At 44.1% G+C, this 22473-nt stretch overlaps 1 protein-coding gene across 1 annotated transcript in view; it reads right to left on the bottom strand.

Moving 5' to 3' along the window:
* The window catches only part of LOC142557968 (salivary peroxidase/catechol oxidase-like), a 37173-nt gene extending 18295 nt beyond the window's left edge, over positions 1 to 18878 (bottom strand). Inside the window, exons 1-5 of the mRNA XM_075670145.1 lie at positions 18756 to 18878; positions 16006 to 16140; positions 13567 to 13785; positions 2981 to 3150; positions 373 to 484 (exon numbers count right to left, since the gene is read on the bottom strand). Of these exons, the coding sequence (XP_075526260.1) occupies positions 373 to 484; positions 2981 to 3150; positions 13567 to 13785; positions 16006 to 16022 (518 nt within the window). The 5' untranslated portion in view covers positions 16023 to 16140; positions 18756 to 18878. The remainder of the gene's footprint in view (positions 1 to 372; positions 485 to 2980; positions 3151 to 13566; positions 13786 to 16005; positions 16141 to 18755) is intronic.
* Between the last annotated feature and the right edge of the window lie 3595 nt (positions 18879 to 22473).

Below are 22473 nucleotides of genomic sequence, written 5' to 3'. Positions count from 1 at the left end.
ATTTGCAGGAAGTTATTAATTAGGAAGGTAAATACTAAATTATCGTTAAATATTTGCATATGTGTTTTGATTTCTCCTGCTACAAATGTCCACCTCGTTGAATAATCCAGCTCAAAGTCATGAATTACGCTCTCTGCCACAGGCGATACAAAAAAAAAAATTCTGGAAGACCTCAAATCGACCACCCAGTATACGATAAAAAAGAATACCCTAGAACATGAAAAGGCAGCCCCTCTGCACAATGTTGGGTGGGAACCGACACTTACATCATGTAAATTTTTGAAGCTCCGGTAAGAGCATTGGTGATTGCACAGCTCTACGAACGACAGAGAAAAACTTAGCTAACAGCATCGCAGCTTGAGTTTTGCTTACTCATTTGTGGGGCGCAAGAAGGCATTTCGATTAGTTGCGACGGTGTCCATTCCTGATACATTTTCGCAGAGAATCTTCGTCAGTGTGGTTTTCCGAATGGTAGCCAATTGATCTGAAGAAAGAATAAAAATACGATAAACACAAAGTAGCTTGAACCTTACGTGGATGTAAATATTGCAAATCAGTGCGAATGTCTGCTGGTAATAAAATGTCTTTTTTCCAGTTGGATGATTTCTGTGAAGCAACCGATCAGTTCCGGAGTTGTGGTCTAAATATTGAGAACAGAGAAATTGATTTGTGCGCCATAAACGGCATGCGTTTGACGAAAATTCTTGCCGCTCACATGCAAAACGCTGTTTCTATCTAGTGACTGCAGCAATCCAATTTTTTTTGTTGATGCCGTCAATATGAAAAAGAATTGTTAAAAATTGCTGAGTCCAAGAAAGTCTGAAGTACCAAGTTTTCAAGATTATAGCTTAGTAATAAATTACGATGTCTACATTCTGTAAGTTTCTCGCATTGAGGTACATTGAGCGGACGAAACTGATGTATTGTAGTGGCTTTTATACACATTAATAATTTCTGAGTAGCACTTTCACAACACTTATGTACAGTCGCATGAACTTTACGAAAGTTGCAGTCAGACATCAAATTTTTCCCCTTTATATGCTCTAGCAGATTCGATTTACAGGACTGCAGTATCTGTTTTCGATGCACAGTTAAAGATTTGTGATCTTTGTGTTTAAATTTTTTTACTTAGCAATTTTAAAAGGTTGTGAAGTCCTAGATGAAAATTATGCTCCTACATATACGAGTATTTATTTTTCTCAAATAGGAAAAAAAAAGAAATATTCAAACTGACCGACGTCTCAGGTGAAAGAGCTGAGAGGGTATTTTTTTCCCTTACATTTCTGTAGGGACTGTATGGGGCACAGGGGTGCAGTGAATCCTGCGAGCTACCATGCAAAAATAAAAATAAAAATAACTACATGAAGTTAGTGTTGCGATTTTCTTGTTGGGCAATGACACCGTCGATGCTTTGGACATTGTTTTCTACGAATAGGCAGATTCTAGGCGGGTCCTGTATTGCCGCTATGAACCATGCTCGAGCCTCATCCTCGTCATTGTCCCGTACCCATCGGTTGTGCTGGCCACACCGCTTTCGCGAACGAAAAATTACATACAAACACGACGCAATCTAGTAAAGAACAATTTTCATGAGGTGCATATATTGTCCACCTCGTCCGCTATTCTATTGCTTGTCCTGGCCTTCGAAATACTTGTACAGATGCAGCCGCTGTTACACTCAGTCTGCCACCCAATACCGGGCCGTAATTACTCGGCGCTGTTGTTGCGATGTATCGCCGTGGTTATCGCGCCCGACTTTCAAGTGTACATTGTTGCCGGGGCATGGATTTTAATTCCAGTGGTGAGGTTTTCTCTCTATGGTGACGGTGAAGCCGGGTTCACGAGCTGGCCCGACGACGACCAGAACACGTCAATGATGTCAGGGGTCGCCTTCAGTGTAACGGAATGGAGATACGAACGAGGCAAATCCAGTTTCCAGCACACATCCAAATAAAGCTCATGACATATGCATACAATGGTTTGCAATACGGTTTGTACCATGGCGCTAGGTGTGAGACGACCTCAGAGAGAAACACATTAGCGTGTAGGTATTGGCAGAATTGACATCAGACGCGTGATAGTGTTTCCATGTTAAAGGCATCTGGTAAGAGAAATTTCTTACGGCATACAAAACCTCATAAGCAGCACATTTCTCACTTCAAGCGCGTAATTTACAACTTCGCAACAAAATCTATTAGAGGGAACGGACTTAAGGGGGGTTCCGTGCACCCTTAAAAAGGTTCGTCCTTTTTCGGACTATCTTGTTCTCCAACAAATAATCATCATGTATCTTGCCCGCGTTTTATTCTTTAACGTTGTGCACCAGGTCTTCGAAGTCACGAGCAGAATGTGTGGTTTGAGTTTGACACAGCAAGAATGGAAACTTAGGCAAGGCAGTTGACGTTTGTTGTTGTAAGGCAAAATAAACCATAAGGGTGCAAAACTTTTTAACAGTGCAGTCTTCTAGAAATTTCAAACGGTCTTCATGCAAGCTTCTGCTGACGTTTGAGGCGTCAGCAATGACTGCAGCGTCACTTAAAGGTCGAGTAGACAAACTCTTGTTGGCAGCAAGTGTGTTTATTATGTGTGCGCACTAAACTTCCCCCGTTTCATTTATGTTTTCGTCCATGTCTGCGTACATTAAACGAAAATAAACACAACAATTAGCATTTCGCAGATTAAAAGCTTTTCGTTCGTCCATCATATTGTTTCATACCACGCGACTGCATGCATGAGGTTAAATACCCTATATTACTGGACAAATGAACGGTGCCTTGCCCGTATAATCGAATTAGATAGACTAAAGGAACTGTTGCTACTGTTGCGTAAAAGCCAATACTTATTTCAAGTAGTGCACGACATCTTAGAATACCAACCTTAGAATGTCATTCCTCGAGTACTCATTTATCACCGCTCTCTATATTTTTAGAATGTCATTTCAACTACTGATTGCTTTTCCAAGATACTTCAAAGTTATTACCTTCATTAAAGGAACCTGATTGGTTGGCATGCTCGTAGTAAAACCTGTCTGCGTATTTCAGTAGGTGAAACTGCCTGGCCACACCGCAGCCGAAGGTGGCACCAAGCTCTGCTCCGTCGAGGCGTGTCTCCGATAGAGCTCCCGAAACAAGATCGATGTCTCGAACATCTCTGCACGGCACATGAAAGTCAAGCAGACGCTTCATGCATGGCGGCAAAAATACGCTCTGTTCTGCAAATTGAAAAGCAGAACATGTGTTACAGCGCAAGTATGTCTTTTGTTAATGTTACATAGCGATGCCACTGAAGCCGAGCTTCTGTGCTGAAGTCAGGAGAGAGTGAACTTCCCTGTTCTTAAGATACTAATGTGCGACTGCTGGGAGAAAAAAAAATTATTCCTGCAGATACGCTTGCCGCGGCCCCTTCCACACCTTAAGGTGGCTTGCACAATGAACAAGAAAAATATATACAGAATGAGGATGCGCGGTTCGTGGCGTGTACACGTGCACGACAAGGCTGGCAGTTAGGTTTCGGAGTCTGACGTCTTGTCCTCATGGTTTGCTTCTACATTGGTGACCGGGAGTAGTGGAGAAGGAAAGCTACTGGCACACTTTCACGGATAGCTGCCATCACTTCTCCTACGCAAGCCGTAAACCTGGAGCGGATCACGACAACACAGCTCGATGATGCGAATTGCAAGTGCTACGTAATATCTTCCGTCCTCTCTGACTGCAGCTGTTACGTCATCCGTGTGAATCAAGACAACTTTGGTGCGACATCCCAGTGAACTTACCTCAGCATTTCCTACCCGAGTGAAGTGCCGACGCGCTCTGTTTACTTATATTCACATTGTTTATCTCGCCGGTACGCGAGCAACGCTGCGACGCGAGGCGGAACGCTGCGTCCTGGCCTCACATGAACACCGACATGCTTAAGCGACCTCATACTTGCACGCCCTGCCAATTCGACAATGTTACGCGTCACACCAAGTACCCGGGTCAGCCTTTCCTACCACCCGCCCGACGCTCCGACTTGGTGAGCATCGACGTTGTAGGACTACTTGCTTCTTCATGCGGTTGCAACTGCGTGTGTAATGTTCGTGAAACCGCGTTGTCCTGAGGCCGCGCCCTAACCCGACATCAATACTCAAGCTGTTTCTCAATCCTTTGTCTCCACATGGGTCACACGCTTCGGCGGGGTCCCACGAGTGTCACGATAAATCGCGGGCGGTACTCTGAATCCGCCATAGTTACGTCCCTAGCTCATCTAGTCGGTACGACTCACTGCCTATCCTCGGCCCACCGTACCTGTGCCAATAGCATGGTCGAGTGGCTACATCGACAGCTGAAGACTGCCCTTACGGCAGACATCAACGGCGAACACTAGGTCGCCAATTTTCCCATAGTACTGCTTGGTCCGCTAGCTGTCTGTCGCGAAGAATGTGGTTGGTTAGCAGCTGACCTCGTTTTCGGCGCTGCTTGCCGCTTCCGTGTGACTTCTTTACCCCCAGGCACGCACAACGCCAGCCACAGTGTACCCACGTACAGTCCTTCATATTGCATTGCTGCTGTGTTTGTTTCGGCGTCCCGTATAGGCGAGGGGCCCTGTTGCGCCCTCTCTCGACAGCTTAACGAGGCCTGCACAACTAGCATGCATAAAAGGAAGAGAATAAAGATACGCGTGGCACACCCACCGCGGTGGTTCAGCGGCCATGGTGTGGTGCTGCTAAGCACGAGATCGTGGGATCAAATCGAGGCTGCGGTGGCCGCATTTTCAGTGGGCGAAATGCAATAACGTCTGTGTCCTATAAATTAGGGGCGCCTTAAAGATCCGCTTGTGGTCAAAATTAATCCGGTGTCCCCCATTGCAGTGTGATTTTGGCACTTGAAACCCCAGAATTCGTTCAGTCAAAGATGCGCAGCTCGTGGAGTGGGCACGAGCTGGATACGCCTTGCAATTCGGTTTCCAAGGTCTCTTCCTGGTGTGGCGTTCTCTAACACTCTTATGGACCAAATTGTATGCTTAATGTGATGTAGTAGATAAGTCACGTTGAAGTTAGACAGCAGGTTGAAATCTCAGCGGGAGTTGCTGAGAACTAGACCTTTTGGAAGTTCCACCAAACCAAACGCCCCTTCGGCGGAGACAACCTTTCTCTTAACCGCACGACGCTGTGTTGGCCGTGTTTCAGGTGATACTATATGAACTTCAGTGATACTCCAGTGTTCCCGGTACTGAATGGTGAAATGGCTCAGGTGACGGTTTAATTAGTATAATGTAGAAATAGACTTGAAGAATAACGCTTCCAGACGCATACTTCCAGAAGTCTGCACTTTGATGTAGTAAATAACGTTAACACGAAACCAGAAATCGGCGAAGTTGTTTCAATTCTGCTCTATGCCACCGGTAGACGCTAGGGCAGTCTGCTGAAAGAAGCAATGGGAGTCTCAGAAACACGTGGAATCTACTTTTGCCAATACTAGTTTGGTATAATTGCTTATTTCATGCATGCTAAGATCGCCCTATGAACATTCCATCTGTGCATAAGAGAAACATTTCCAAAGGTCACAGCGATCAGCAGAACCAGGTAAGATAGTTTGTTATGAGTGCTTTTAGCATATCAAAGAAAATACATTCGGTTAGGTTTCATAAGGGACGCAGCCGCAGTGGGGTATGTGAAACATCTTCTGCATGATGCAGAGGCTGTATGGGCACTAGGGTAGAGAAATAATGTAACCATATATATATATTGCTTCGATTCACACATTTGAAAGTTTATATAACTACCTTAACTTACAGTTATAGCGAGGGTTTTAGGGTGTAATTTTGCATTTGTGCTCGCTCTCTTTTAATAGTTGGTCCAAATTTTTTCCATAGGGTGTCCGGGCACTAACTTAAAGAAATGACCGCACTGATGGTGGTAACCGACACTGCGCCACTCGAGACCGCCGCCGTCTCAGGGATCCCGCGTTTTTGTCAGTCTTTTGCGTTCACGCTTCCTATCGAGACGAACATGTAGTACAGAGAGAAAAGGGATTGGATAAGCCACGGCCCTGTTGCCTGAATTCCTTCACGCGATTTATGGATGCTGCGTATCGAAAAACCCGTGAAAGCTGAGCAAGCGAGAAATTTCTGCACGAAATTGCACACTTGTAGGCCTGCCTTATAACTCCAGATGAGCGCCAGTTTGGCGAAGTATGCGTACTATGAGATAGGGAGCTCCCTCACACGTGACCATCTCTGCTCTGATGAACAAACGTACTGCCGAGCTATGCATGTCTCACAGCCACGCGCGAGGCTTAATTTAGATATTATTTAATCATGCACGGCGAGACAATGACGCCGTCGCCGCACGCGACACATGCATGACTGAAGAATGGTCACTCCTGTGCACAACGACCCCTGAGTTAAGGCAAGTGGCAAACGTACACAATAAAACGGTCACATGCTTAGCTCATGAAACATATAATAGGGATCCTGCCGGCCAAACTTGCAACTGCCTATTTGTAGTGGGCCCACAGTGGTGAAATGTAGTGACCACGAAGTGCCTAGCTGCGTCTTGCTGCCCGAGTCTCTTCACTCCATTTCTGGACGCTGCGTGTGGAACACGCTGGCACCATCAGTGAGGAAGCGTGAAATTTCTGCTGCACACTTTCATACATCTTCATAAGCAGGCTTGAGTTTGATTGTTTATACCAACTGTGGCTCAGTCAGATCATTCAAACGCGAACACTCTCGTTCTGTTCCTCAGGAATAGTGGTGACCTTTGCCTCCCTGAGCGCACATGACAGGCTAAATTCAGCTGCAACTGCATTATGACTGGCGCAAGAATGGCTCCATCTGTGCACGACACATATGCATCAACATGTAATGGCTTATTTCCTTTACGCAACGATACCAAGAAAGTTGCGTAGACTGTACGGTTGCAAAGTTATAAACGATATTATGTTTTCTTTAGATGCGGTTTCAGCAATCCACCCCATCGGACCATTTTCAAAGACGTTTCACGTCAAAAGAAGGGTGAAAGAAGGAAAAAGTGCCCGCCTTCATTCCACGCTGCGAAAGTTCACGTACAGTGAGCTGGTTCGGAAGTTATTCCCAACCCAACCACCCCAACCGACGTTATTAGCCCCGAGAACTAACTACAGGGGCGCTGCGAGCGCCGCTTGAGTGACGTTAGGGCACGGACTCGCGCCTGTCGTCTGCTACAGTTCGGGTACATGACTATAATTCGGGCGGTGTCCGGGTGCTTTCTGAGGTGTTTTCGTTTGTTCGCCGTCGTTCTCTCTGCTTGTATACTTATGGCAGCCGCCTCCAATATATTTTTACGATGTCTTCATTCGCGAAAATTTATTTAAAGAACTCATTTCTTAGACGACAATGTAGCTCTCAAGCCAACGCTACAGTGCCAGCCGAAGGAGCGCACACCAGCCAATTGAGGGTTTTTCATGCACGGATCCACAACCGCAAAAACGTAGTACATCATCATCATCATCATCGTCAGCCTGGTTACGCCCACTGCAGGGCAAAGGCCTCTCCCATACTTCTCCAACTAACCCGGTCATGTACTAATTCTGGCCAAGTCGTCCCTGCAAACTTCTCAATCTCATCCGCCCACCTAACCTTCTGCCGCCCCCTGCTACGCTTCCCGTCCCTTGGAATCCAATCCGTAACCCTTAATTACCATCGGTTATCTTCCCTCCTCATTACATGTCCTGCTCATGCCCATTTGTTTTCTTGATTTCAACTAAGATGTCATTAACTCGAGTTTGTTCCCTCACCCAGTCAGCTTTTTTCTTATCCCTTAACGTTACACCTTTCATTCTTCTTTCCATACCTCGTTGCGTCATCCTCAACTTAAGTAGAACCCTTTTCGTAAGCCTCCAAGTTTCTGCCCCGTACGTGAGTACTGCTAAGACACAGCTGTTATACACTTTTCTCATTAGGGATAATGGCAACCTGATGTTCATGATCTGAGAATGCCTGCCAAATGCACCCCAGCCCATTCTTGTTCTTCTTATTATTTCAATCTCATGATTCACATCCGCGGTCACTACCTGCTCTAAGTAGGTGTATTTCCTTACCACTTCCAGTGCCTCGCTACCTATCGTAAACTGCTTTTCTCTTCCGAAACTGTTAAACATTACGTTAGTTTTCTGCAGATTAATTTTTAGACACACTCTTCTGCTTTGCCTTTCCACGTCAGTGAGCATACATTGAATTTGTCCCCTTAGGTTCCTAAGCTAGGCAATATCATCAGCGAATCGCAAGTTACTAAGGTATTCTCCATTAACTCTTACCCCAAATTCTTCCCAATCCAGGTCTCTGAATACCTCCTGTAAACACGCTGTGAATAGTATTGGAGAGATCGTATCTCCCTGCCTGACGCCTTTCTTGATTGCGATTTTGTTGCTCTCTTTATGGAGGACTACGCTGGCTGTGGAGCCACTATAGATATCCTTCAGCAGTTTTACATACGGCTCGTCTTACACCCTGATTCCGGAATGCCCCCATGACTGCTGAGGTTTCGACAGAATCACATGCTTTCTCGTAATCAGTGAAAGCTATATATAAGGGTTGGTTATATTTCGCACATTTCTCTATCACCTGATTGATAGTGTGAATATGGTCTATTGTTGAGTAGCCTTTACGGAATCCTGCCTGGTCCTTTGCTTGGCAGAAGTCTAAGGTGTTTCTGATTCTATTTGCGAATCGTAAGCGATCTTTGCGAATTCTATTTGCGAATTGCCAATCATTTGCGATCACGTAGTACAAAAGAATCCAGTTATGATAACATACCTGCTGCGGTGCAACAAGTATGTCACAAACGACTTCTGCATTACAACTTCTACAACAGTGACTTTGATTTACTCGACTTCACAACAGTTACACAACTTCTACAACAGTTACTTTGATTTTAATCTGCTCAAACAGGTTTGCTCACGACGAATGGTTCATGGTATAATATCGAATTTTCGCATTTCTTCAGAGAAACGCTCGGCAGTAACACAAGGACATAACTAACACTACTGTTTACATTCTACAAGCACTACTTGCTTCCGTATCTGCTTCTGAAAATTAGGCGGTTCTTCACGTGTTTATTTTAAGTGGCAGTAATTTGAAGAAAGCTAATGAAGGCTTACAGCTATTTGCAGAACAAGCAGGAAAAGGAATGTACCAATACAGATTCCATTTTCCGTGCTACACGTTCAACTCGAGCACTTGAGAAATTTACTGGTGCCTGTTGCTTGAGGAATATACATGACGAATCTGTTTGGCGAACTGGCACACGCTGCTCGGCCCAAATTTTTTTGTGAAATACTCCTTTTGGACCGTATGGTTGCAGTCAGAAAGAAGTGGAAGGGTCAATCATGCGTAGTATGGGACATATTGAAAAGATCATAATTCCCCGGTGGAGGGTGAAAAATCAAGTGAAATATGTAAGGCTTGTAGTATTTTCTTTATGAAGGTTTGGGAGGTTCTCTTTTATGTACCGACGAAGCGAATAGTTCTCCAGTTTTATAATTAAACCACGTGGAACCGAGACACGCTGAGGCAGAAGGTGCTTGAATTTTCCATTTCTATGCAATCTAACCTGCGCTGTAGTACCTCGAGAATACTTTAGACATTGCATCTGGCATTGTAAAAATGCTTTATGGTTTCAATTCGAATTTGCAGTGAACTGATGGGTTTCACGAACAATGGGTGCCTGCCATACCGACAGTCGGGTGCTACCGTTGCGTGTGGGGTATGCCACAATGTCGATAAAGACTACTGAGGGCCACTTGGAAACATTTCATCGCTTGCAATTGATTGGCTCTTGATCTTAGCCACGAAACTTTTCTTTCAAGTGATTGCTACTGCGGTATTTGTGAATTACTTATGTAAATAATCTAAATGAAGCGCCGTCGTGTTAGCAGCCATTCGCATTTCCTTTTTTGGAGGCCTGTTGCAGAAAAGGTGTGTGGAAGTAGCAACAAACTTTTGCATAAGAAATAGTTAAGTATGACCATTTTATAATGCGTAAATAAAAGAGATAGGCGCGAATTAATGCGCGCCTAACTCTTTCTTTACGCATTAATAAATGGCCATACTTGATTAGAACGACTCACCAGAGTAATAAGAATCATGATGACAGCTTCGCTGGGCAGTGTCTTTCTAACACGGATAACATGTTGACGCCAATTACCAAGATTTTTCTTCCATATCAAATGCAATGTCTCTCATAGCTAAATACTAAGGGAGTGTTAAGTGTTTAGAGAAGCATCATACGCAACTTCGCTTGTTGAATTTGCACATATTCTTGTTCGCAAAATTTATGGACAGTCAGCGCACATATGCAGTGTAAAACCAGTAGACCCCTTCAACGCTACATAACTTGCGATATCCAAGCCGTAAATTTTCTCGTCTCACGCGCTTTTGGAGAAGGAACTGTGGTTCAGGCATGACAGCAGAAAGAGGCCGACAAACCCTTCAATAAGTACGGCACGAGCCACCATTCCCCAGGCATACACGAAGGGAACGAGCGCGCGCGCCAGCCGAGCGAGCCGCAGCGAGCGGCGTCCTGGCCATGACGTCACTCGAGAGAGGGCGCCACTCCAAATTGTCGCCCCTAATACAGGCAAGCACTGCCACCACAAGTGACGTACGTCAAGGGCGCACGCACACGTTCGGAAGCGCATCATACATCCTCATCCTTAAAGGTTGTCCGTCAAGCGCAGGTGCCTTATTGAACTAAGTTAAGCTTTAAAACTAAATTGCGTAGGAAAATACGTAAATTACGATTTAGGCACAAGCTGCAGACATGATAGCTTCGGAATATAGTACGAATATAATTCTATTGCGCGGAAACTGAAAGACAAAGCCCTTTCCCTAGTTGTCGCTTGAAGTCCCTCCGCATTTTTGAAGGCATTCCGCCTGTGCAAGTGAATTACTAAACTATTAAAAATTTTCAAAGTAAAATAACAAAAAAGTTTGTAAAGTATGACATACACACACGCTGGAGACATGATATCATGGCATTGTAATTCGAATATACCAGAAGGCATAATTCTGTTACGCGGAAACTAAAACACAAACTTCTTTTCCAGCTGCCGTGTTCTTTATTGTGAGCACGTCAGGAGAAATGCTGGCCAAGTAGAGGCTAACAACGTGGCTGTAAAACACTTAGCACGTACTGCCCAAGCGCTAACGCAAGCAGGAATTTTTCCAATCCGGTTTACTTCCAGCCACATTTGGTAAGAATAGACGATTCCGGGACACCACAGCGGTGCGCGACTTGCCCACTCCAGTCACAAGCAAGTCTTAAACTGGTATATTACGTTGTCAACTCCGGAAATTTTTGTAAGCGAATTTCGCATACATAGAGTCATGAAATCGCGGCTACAATAAAAATTATGCGGCAGCATTGTGTCCTGTAAGAAACTTATATACTGTCAAATTCTTAGGGATCTATAAAGAACTAGACGTTGGTCTCACCAGAGTTATTCACTCTTAATTGTAGCAACTGCACCGTTGTACTGAAACTTACAGTTCATTTGCTGATTGACTTTTGAGACACACTGGTAGCTTCTCGATCAGTAAGTGAATGAGTGAGTGAGTGAGTGAGTGAGTGAGTGAGTGAGTGAGTGAGTGAGTGAGTGAGTGAGTGAGTGAGTGAGTGAGTGAGTGAAACAACCTTATTTGGTCCACTGTAGACGTAAGCAAACTCAACGTCACTTGGTTAGGCCCACTCGGGGACCATCAGGTGAAACCTGATGGTCCTGTCGCGAGCCCTCTGGACTTCCAGGATTTGAGAGGTCTGATCCTGGGCCCTAATTAGCCTCACCATTTCCTTTTGGGTGAAAGGGGGACCGGCAGATGCGCAGCCCCACAGGACATGTTCGAAGTCCGCATAATCACCGCACAATGGGCAGTCCGGCCTTGGGAACCGTTCGGGATACATTGTGTGGAGCGCCGCGGGGCTCGGGAAGTGCTTGTTTGCAGAAGTCTGAGAGTGACTGCTTGGGCCGTGCACAGCGAGGAGTCCGGGAAAGGCAGGAGTCTTCTTGACAGATAATTATGTTTGCAATTTTCGTTGTACGAGCAGAGAGGCTCGGGTCACCCAGGAGAGGACGCGTTACCCAGCGCACGGTCAGTCAATCCTCGTGCAGCCGAGTGTGCCTCCTCGTTGGGGTTGATCGAGGCACCCTCAATGGTTGCAAGGTGCGCAGGGAACCAGGCCAAAGAGTGATGTTGCATGTCTTTAGCACTTTGGAATATACGTAGGGCCTGGGGAGCCACCATTCCCATCTGAAAGGCCCTAACAGCGGCCTGACGAAAGTATGGAGTCGTATGGTATGGTGTATAGTTCAGTGGAGACTAGTCTTGATAGGAACAATACTTGAAAGACAACCTGCAGCTCACAGTGCATGGCAAGTACCGAAACCCGAAGCGGTACTGAAGCGCTTTCACCGATGTAGGAGGACTTCGGAACTTGCGCGCTCCACATTTTAACCTTGCAAACCACGAACTACAATTGTCTGAATAAACATATAGCGAGAGCCCAGCAATATTCAGGAAGCTGCTTACAAGATCCTGTACAATGCATTACCTACGTAGACGAGTCAGTGATCCTCAAACGGTATGCTAAACGACACCCAATAGATTCCGCGATGAAAGGAATGCCTGTTTGTCGTATACGAGCATCTTTAAAAAAAGTTGACATGGAAACAACTGCGACGAAACAGGATATTTTTTAATGGAAAATGCAATGCACGTGACTTGCATTGGAACCCTCTTATATGCATTAGTATGTAGCAGTGTTGGGACTTCGGAAAATGTTCTTTCTCAATTTATGGTGGTCTGTTTTTCGTCACTCTTTAATTCACGCGATTTGCGGTGAACATTCTGTTCCCACTCACTCCCCCCGAACACCTCTTCTGGGTGGTTGTTTTATTTTTTTACTTGACATCTCTAATCGCGTTCTTCGCTTCCTCTTTCCCTCCAGTCACCACATCATTCATTCAGATTTTTCTCTCTGTGCCATACTAAAGAGTAGGGAGACATTCAGACACCTCAAGTCTGCTCACCAGCCTGCTCCTTCCTTTCTGAAACGTCAGTATATTTAAGAAAAAAGAAGACAGACACGAAAAATGCATTCAGGGAAATATGGCCAACATTAAACGTACCCGAAGTGTCATGTACACCAAGATTCACCATTGAATTGCACCAAAATAGTGACCAAGAGGCTCGTATAGTGAACGCTGTTTTTATAGTTTTTTTACCTGTGGTAATGAACGTCTCCAAGTGATCAAGCATAAAGACTACTACAAGCCACTTCCATCAAAATGGTTCGCGGAGACAATATACTCGATATTTCGAAAGATCCTGCAGTCAGCAGCCGCATCCACAGGGTAGGGGATGCGTGAAACTTTTGCATAGCCACCAACGTTTTCGTGCCTTGATTCTGTAGAAGGGAAACATTTATTTTTCGAGCTTCCTAAAGGTGTAACTGACGCTGTAAAATTTCTGGCCCACAACGTCGCCGAACCGCGTACTGCGTAAACCACATAACGATGTTTCTCACAGTGGCCTCACTCGTGCACTCACTCGTAGACTTGCTCGTAAAGCTGGGCCGTCTCCGCGGGCATCACCTGGCTGAGGTCATCGAAATTGGTGATGGTGATGTTCTGGCACTCCTGAACCCAGTCAACGTAAGGTCGAACGCCGTGGTCTCGGGCCCTCTGAATGTCGATGGCAAACAGGTCACCGCCGTATGGAAGCCAGGGCTTCCGGAAGAGATAACGCGTGACGCCGTGATCACCAAACCTACAATGTGTTAAAACAATAAAAGTAATAAAAGCAATATTGAATCAAGTAAAATCAGGAAGTGAATGACAGGCGTTCATGAACACGTCTCAATACAGACAGCTGTTCAAGTGGCAGCTGTAGGGCATTGTAAGTGCGATTGTCTTTAGGGCTTATAGTTAGGCTTCTGAGGGCCACTAAAGTGTCAAGAGGAAAATTTAGTGTTAAGGACCACCACTGCATAATAATTGTGTGTTTTAGTTCTTCTCATCGTAAATATTAGTGCCCTAATTTTCACACCTTACTTCATATGTTAGATTATTGTGGCACGACAGCCCCAAGCCCTAACATTAATATTGTTAGAAGTACGGAATACCAGTGGGTAGGACTTATTCCAGTGTGGATAACACCATTTGATTGTCCTGCCCTATTTTATTCCTATGCTTCAGCCGTAAGAAGAAAGCTTTATTATATTAAAAACAGAAATAAGTTGCACCAGAATGGATCTCCGGCTGATGGTCAATGGCAATGCGATTAGAATTCAAACAATGTGGTGGTCCACCGTATTGCTGAACCGAAATTCAAAATCTCTCAGTAATTTTTAGACTTCCAGAACTTTGGATTTATACAACTACACAGTCCCCCGCATTGGCCTACTTTGCTGTGGTACCCGATTGATAATGCCGCCCGTGAATATTAGGCATGTGGACAACGCGAGGGCATTACGACAATGAGGTGACGATTGTGAAATAATGACGACCGTTTATTGAAGACAGCATGAGGATGGTATGAGGATAATTGCATAACATCTAGTGCATGACTACGATACCGTAACCACGACGATATGACGGCAACGGGATGACGCGGCTGGGATGACGACGATTGCACGACCATGAAGTCATTGCGATGACGGTGTGATAACGGCTTCATGGTAGCAACTGTTAGGCGACCATGTAAGGACGACGACGGCATGAAAACAAGGGCATATTTACGGTTTATTGATGACATCATGATTACGATAATATAAGGAATGGTGCTTATGGCCCGACGAAGGCGGTATGACAACGGTGGCATGGGGGCAAATAAATGAATTCAGCGAAGTGAAGACGATAGTAAAATGACAGCGTTACGACTACATCATGTCAGCAATGCTATGAAGACCATTTTGGTGACGACGATGTCCTAACGGCTATGGTATGGCGAGACTCTATGGAGAAGTTGGAATGACAACGATCGGACGACCACGATGGCATGGCGACGACGGTACGGCGACAAATACATGGAGACTGTATGATGATCGTGGCGTTCCAATTTTGTGAGGACAACGGCATGATTAGTATGCGACTGTATGACGACGTCTATATAAAACCGATCGCGTCACGCTGTTGGAATGACAAGAGTAAGATGACGAAGCTGGAGTGATGACCATGGAAGGACCATGACGACTGTATGACAACGATGGCGTGATGACAGTAGCGTGATGGGGGCATGTTAGGAAGGCAGGAAGGATGACGATGCCACAATCCCGACAGCATCACGACTATTGTAGCGTACCAAGTGGCAACTAGCCATTACGTAACTTGGGCGCTGGGTCGGTGCAGAAGGCATGACGACGACGGCAAGACGAGAATCAGATGACGAAACCAGAATAGAAACGATGAAACGATCAGGATGGCATCGCGACCACAAGCACATACCTTTTGCCAAAGCTGGTAGACAGCATGAGCCACTGGTTCAGCGTAATAGGCCAGATATATGAGCACACAGGCTCAAAACACCCGAATACGGCAAAAAAAATCTTAGTAGCATCAGTAACTCTTTCGTCGAGGGCAAGTAGCGACAAAGTTGAAGATGCGTGGAAAGTCATATCAGTATTAATGAGATGAACAGTCATGAAGATGAAGAATAATTTTTTTCGCAAGTTTGATCGACATGGAAATACAGTGTTTAAAGAGAGGTAGCCCTGTGATGTTACAGCCAACGAGTCCGAAAGACTTAATTCGTTTTTTAACTGTTTGTGGTAGAAGTTCACTAGAAAAATTGGTTTAGCGCTATGTTTCGGAAGCTATTATAACAACTATTATTATAGGTAAAAAGAACAAGACACAAAAATTTGGTAGCAGATACAAGTTCATCAGCGCGCTTTAGGGATGTCCCTTTAGAATACCGACATCGTAGCTGGTAATCGAACCCACGGCCTCCTTATCAGAGGCAAAGATTTCGAAGCCCTGAGCCACCTACCGGTTGAATGGTTCCATTGGCTGCTCAACTGATCCCCGGAGAACATCGTCGACAGGATGGTAGCTGTCATTCAGTGGCACGAAGTAGGCGTCTTTCAGTTTGAGAATAGTTAGGTTTTGTCCTTTCTGGTCAATCCTGCGAAAACAATATTCGGTGCGCGAAATTGCGGCAGGCGTTTGCTCCTTAGTTTTCACATAACCGCCTCTATTTCTTTCTTTCAGTCAAAATTTATGAGATACTGCGTTGTCAGCCACTCATAGTTAATTCTGTCTGGATATTGGGTAATGAAAAAAATTAGAGTACCGACTTTGATGGACTGCTCTCGTGAGACTCGAGTGCAGCTATGGGGTATATACAGTTTTCGAGCTGATTTTTATTGTGTGCAGCTACGATACATACATGAAAGGTTTTTATTTAAATTTAGATACCTGGCTAAGAGGGCAAAACCTGCAGCTCATATGCGTGGAAGGAATAACCATCTCGTCGTGCTTCCTATGGTAAAAACTTCATTTAATTTCAGAGATCAAGATGGAGCTGTGTGTAGTTCGGGATGCCCAATATGGCAACGCGAACATTCTCATGTTGCTGCTGCATCCTAGATTTTCCCGTAATCTCGGGATTTTCAAAACGCGCTTCAAGATAGTTTTACGCCGTCAGTGAAAACACATAGGTCTAGATCAATTTACTGCGAAATATATCGAAAGCGGATAAGAATATAAGTAGACCATTTCCGAGTAGTTGCACATGCACTCGATTTCATATCCAGGATAAATAAACTGAGTAATCACTTGCGAGTTACTATTGAAAAATAAATCGTTGAAGGCAATGCGCACTATAAAGTACAAAGGGTCTTCGGAGGTTATTGGGATTATCTTGTATCACACGCTACTAAGCAGCTATTAAATTTTATGACAACCCTTCCGACTATAACAATTGGAATGCATGTTAAGTGTCGGCGAGAATTTTGATCATGAAAGTGATGCTAATGAAGCACATTGTCTTACTTCTAACATACTACCACGCAGGCTTTTATTTTCTACATTTGGTTGTAATCATTCGTTAGTTCCAGATTTAGTACTGCTATTTGATTGCTTTTGGGCATAAAGAACGCGCTATATCTGAAACGTTGTGGATTGTGTCGCAAAATTGCTATAAGCAAACCCTTGCCTAATCATATTCTACATACGAATTGAGTCATGCTATACATTTCTCAATTCTCAAGCGAGCATGTCACCGCTCGGGGAGGCAAGTCATGCATGTTGAAACAGTGGGCACATTTGCGCCCTGTAATTTTATTTGACAATGTCTGACCGTGCTCACTGCTATTGCAGTTATATAAGTGCTTCTTTGCTACCTAGGCATAGGTGCACTCAGTAAGCAGTCGCAATTTCCCATTCACTTGTGCTAGTGTTCGTTCAAACGCACCGTCACTACCGTCTGAAACGATACGCTTGGCTTTCAATTTTCGCTGCTGCAAATCTTTAAGGTAAACGTCAGTTAGCTTCGTTATCCCCGAGAGGAAATTTTATTCGTAACCTTAATTAACCTTCCTTCCCTTCTTCTTCATCTCTCTCTCTCTCTCTCTCTCTATTCGCAATGCGACAAACGTGACCAGCAGATATATAGTTGACTTGGTTGGAACCACCGGCCGCCGGCAGTATTTAAAACGTTCCTTTGTTAAAGTGCGACCCCGTCTGACCCCCTAAATACCGTCCAGATAAAACGGGTCTTCCATAAGCGGGTCCTACAGGTCGAGAAGAATCCGCAAAATAAAAAGGTGGCTTTTAATTTACGAGCATATAAACCACAATACAAATATTGAATACTATTAACGACGTGTGACACTAGATGCAAATAATAGTAAGTGAAGCGAAATGAATACATTGGTGTTGCACCATATTTATAGTACTGCTCTTCTTTTGAGCAAAACTACGTAAGTGAGATTATGCATGTATGACTGTAAAATTGTACTATTTTACATTAGAAATGCACAATGAGATCTGATCGTCGTAAATACACTAGCCAGTGCATTCAGAAGTACCCAACACTTCATATCAAGAAGTATGTAATGTCGCCTCTGAGAAGAAATTAAAATGAGAGTTTGCCACTACGGAATTTTTTCGGAAGAGAACTCTGTGGCCTTACATATGCGCGCATTCGCTTGCGAAATACTTCGTCAAGCTCATTTAATCAATAAAGAATGCTTATTCATCAAGCGCGAAAAGTGCATCCTCCAAGCCCATTGGTGTGGCGCAGTCGCATTTTGAATGAATGATGTCCGTTGTTTTGCTTTGGCGACAATTTAATGGGATCACAAAAAGGGCACTCCTTAGCCATGAATTTCCTACTAACTAAATAGTTTACTTTCCAGGAAAGCACGCAGAAAATCTTCGTGTGCGAAAAGTAAAGCTGAATTTACTTGCGATGTGCCTTTATGGGCTGAAAGCAATTACTCTAGTCATCATTGTGTACAGGAGGTGGCCTGCTACAGGGTTAAGGTTGTTAAGTTGGAAACAAATAATAATAATGCCATTCAAGCAAACACGAGGCTCTGCCTGCGGTCTCTACTTGTAATCGTTCCATAGTTAGATTATAGCTAAATTAGAGTGGGCACTTGGCTTTACAGTGTCATTTCATGTAAATCCACATTGGGTATTGATGCATAAACTAGCTGTAAGAATCTGCCAGGGAAACAGAATGTCGCACCAGTGCTACAGTGCTCAAGTAATACACCCAAATATGAAGCATACCTCCAGTATCCACCAGGCACGTTGGTATGTGCGTAGCGAAAGTAGGCGGACGAGAATTCGTTGCTCAGTGTAGCATCGAGGGTGTCGTCGTAAGAGGTGTGACCCCTATCTTGGACACTCAGGTTGTACTCCTCCATCACCTTTTGACCTAATTGCCATGGCAGCCACTCCGAGAAGAGGATGTGTTGGTAACGCCCCTCCTGGATCCTCCTGTAACGCGAACGCAAAAAAAATAATAATTTGGTACGTGTATTTATACTGCTCTCCGGAATTTCGTGCATTTGGTAATCAGTTCTTTGTTTTACATGTCATTTACACGATTCTTCAAGCAGCAGATTTTTTTATTCGTAACAGCTGCTAGCGTCCTTGAACATAAGCAGGCATGTGTGTCCTTGTGTTCCTGCTGTCCATTTGCCAGCATGCGCAGGGACGTAGTTGGCTGTATTGGCTACCCGCATATAATAGTAAAAAAAAAAAAGAAATAGAGCCTTGGTCCGCCTCTATTGCACGTACACAATATGAAGCTTCGTGCTGCTAATGTTCTTAAGGCCAATCGAGGTTCTTCGCACTTTTTATGTTGATTAAGTACTTTGTTAGACAAGTGTACACAGGTTTGCTCAACTGCGAACTGACCTGATGCGCGTAAGGGTTTTTTTCTGGACCGAGCAAGCAAGGCGTCGTGTTAGCACACGCGGCACATGAGTTGTACCATACAGACGCTATCGAGGTGGGTGTTTGCACTTCTCGAGCTTGTAATTGGTTTTGGCAGAGTCAAAAACGCCAGAGCTAGGTTCTTGAAGCATGGTCTACACTCGTAATGTCGACGGGGCATTTCAGAAACAGCTGCAGTACTGCTTTACTTTGCTCTCCCTGTCTCACAATTTCCTTTTTGCTGTTCATGAAATTAAAATTGCAATATTTGGGACATTCAGTACTTCAAACAACAGAGTTAGGTGCATTACAAACCATAATTTTTCTTTGTACACAACACGCTTCTCTGAAATTCACTGTCTCACTGATGGTATATAAGTGCTTAATGGTACAAGTACTTGAGTAAGTCAGATTGAAAGCCCCGTTTCACAACTTCGAACAAATACAGCCGAAATAGGTGCACTGAAAAATACGAGAAAGGCGTCCATAGTACTCTACGTTTTCAGGCCACCGTGTTTATCGAACTGCAAGACAGAAGTAAGCGCGCAAATTCTAGTCTCTGATATTCCTGTAGAAAACGGGGAGTAAGAAGCAGATGTCAAGTGTAATGTGATCGCAGGAATATTTACCTCAAGTTTTTTAGTTAAATAACTATCTGTCACTGCATTGACAGCCTTGGTTTATTCTGTTGTAAAATGCCCGTTAAAGCCTTTTTCCGGGACTTCAGTGAAAGGACTTAATGGACGAATTCCAAAAATCCTAAGAAATGTGGAATAGCAACTCTTACTTTAGGAAATCACAAAATCTGGGAACTCTCAAAAAGAAGGCATCGCTAATTCATGACAACCGGCGCCTATATACTGGAACGTTTATTCAGAACAACGAGACAAATGAGCACAATAATCTACAGCTATCGTTCTTAAGCGCTGGACAGATTGACTACCCAATGATGCAATATTCCATGTAGGAAATATACAAGCATGAAACATTGTGAACAAGGTGTAAGAGCTTCCAACAATTACATTATCATTGAGCCCTCGTATTGTTGCAATCTCTGAGAGGAGGCACGAAAGTGGTATATGTGATGAGGACGTAGTACCCTCTGTCTTTAAATTATTCCGAAGGCACAGAGCCAGTATGGCTGGCGGAGCAGCCATTGAAGTTAAAGCGAACGTTGAAGCAACCGTGCTAAAATAGATAGACAACAGTGAAATATTGTGCTTGAAGCTTAAAGTATACGGTCAAGGCATCGTTGTGCTTGCTGCTTACGGAACACCAGACTCTGACTTCAGATTCCTACTCAAATATATTAATATACGGCACAGTTCCCTAAGGGAAAACTGCTAAGGCGAATCAGAAAGTCTTTGCCCTTACTTTTTTGAGGAATTTAAGGTTTTAATTACGAAGTCAACATGTCTATTCACAGCCTATTCATATCTATTCTTGGACCGACCCGGTCTTATCTGCAGGCAGCTCCGAGGCACGGCGCTGCTGTAAGTTCTTAAAGATGGCGTTTGTGCTTGACACGTCGACGACATACAAGCAACAAAGTGTGACTCGTTTTCCATGAAGCAAGAGTTGAACGCCATCCGAAAGCCACGGGGAAACCTCGCCTCCAGTGGTTTCTACATTTCAGGTCTGCTGAAGATGTTCATGGCAAGACAGCGATTGCAATGATGAAGCCAAGACTGCAGTCACACGGTAGTTCCACAGACAGCCGGACGAATGCTACCACAGGGGCATCTGATATTTAGTACTGCGATGGGTCAAATTTCTCAACTGGTCTGGAGACCGTGGGGAAAACAGTGTAAGACACGTAGAATAGTACCTGTATGGGCCTTATTTTGGCTAATGAAAATAGGGGCAAGGACTTTCTGATTCGCCCTCATAATTGTGGATGGTGATTTTAAGTTACCAGCCATCGGCTGGTGAGGGCTTAAAGCTCACTTTGCTTATTGTAAAAGGGTTACTATATTTTTTCGCAAAGTGTTTCAAAATGATATCCTTCAGAGTGTAAATAAACGAATACGTTTTGGACCTAACTTGCGTTCCTTCTTAGGCTTGGTGTTTTGTCTCACTCCTTGCCTTGTTTTATGGTTTCCATTTGATCAAGACCATTTATGACATTCTGGTCTATGTAACTTTTTTGTTAACGTTGATGCTCAAAATTCTATGCCTGCGCATAGAAAAATCAAAGCATTCACGCATGGGGATGACGATGGTGCACTCGATTACCTTCAGGCGCGTTTTACTAATTTTATAACATGAACATCACAGTGGCGCCGTCTTCAGACGAATTCAAGCGGATGAATTCAGTGGCGTAGCTCTTTGTATCACCACAAACATATAATGCTTATTGTTCCTTACCTTCGATTTATCTGCTAAGCCTGTTTTGTTAATGTTGAATGCATGGCATCATTAGAAGTTGTCATGGAAATGCTGCTAAGGCTTAAGATTAAATCGTCTCTCCGACCCAATGACGCACAAAAATCTACTCCGATGTTATGCAAGTCACCACCTATGTTATTCTTAACATTTGAAGCATCGCTTAGTTCAGCTACTGCTCGAAGGATTTGAGAATGACACGTGTAGTGCCCCTCTCTAAGGAGGGAGACCGTCATTTAGCCAATATTATGCCCAATTACGAAATTTTTTACATGCGCGATGCTTGAGCATGTTGTGGCTCTGTTCATTAAAATTCTCTAAACAATCCATTTAATTACCGCTAAACCATGGTTTTGAAAAAGTATTAGTTATTGTTGAAGACTTATCAATCATAATTCATTTTTTTTTGCATTCGTTTTTGATAAAGCAGGTCAAACCGATGGTACGTTAATGATTTCGTTGAAGCATGTGATTGGGTTTCCCATGTGCAACTGATGCATGACTTTGTTATTATGAGGTTGCGAAACTTTTGTGTATCATCTGTATCCGCTTATTCGCATGGTTGCAGTCAGTATGTTGTCGTTTACAGGCATGCATCAGTTCTTCCATTTCCGTCTTCTGTGTTCCAGGGCAGCGTCCTGGGACTGCTCCTTTTCGTAATTTTCCTAACGAGATTGTTAAC

Source organism: Dermacentor variabilis, chromosome 9 (genome assembly GCF_050947875.1).
Source record: "Dermacentor variabilis isolate Ectoservices chromosome 9, ASM5094787v1, whole genome shotgun sequence".
In the NCBI taxonomy this organism is placed as follows: Eukaryota; Metazoa; Arthropoda; class Arachnida; order Ixodida; family Ixodidae; genus Dermacentor; species Dermacentor variabilis.
Note: the sequence above shows the minus strand (reverse complement) of the source record. Positions and strands in the feature narration are given on the sequence as shown.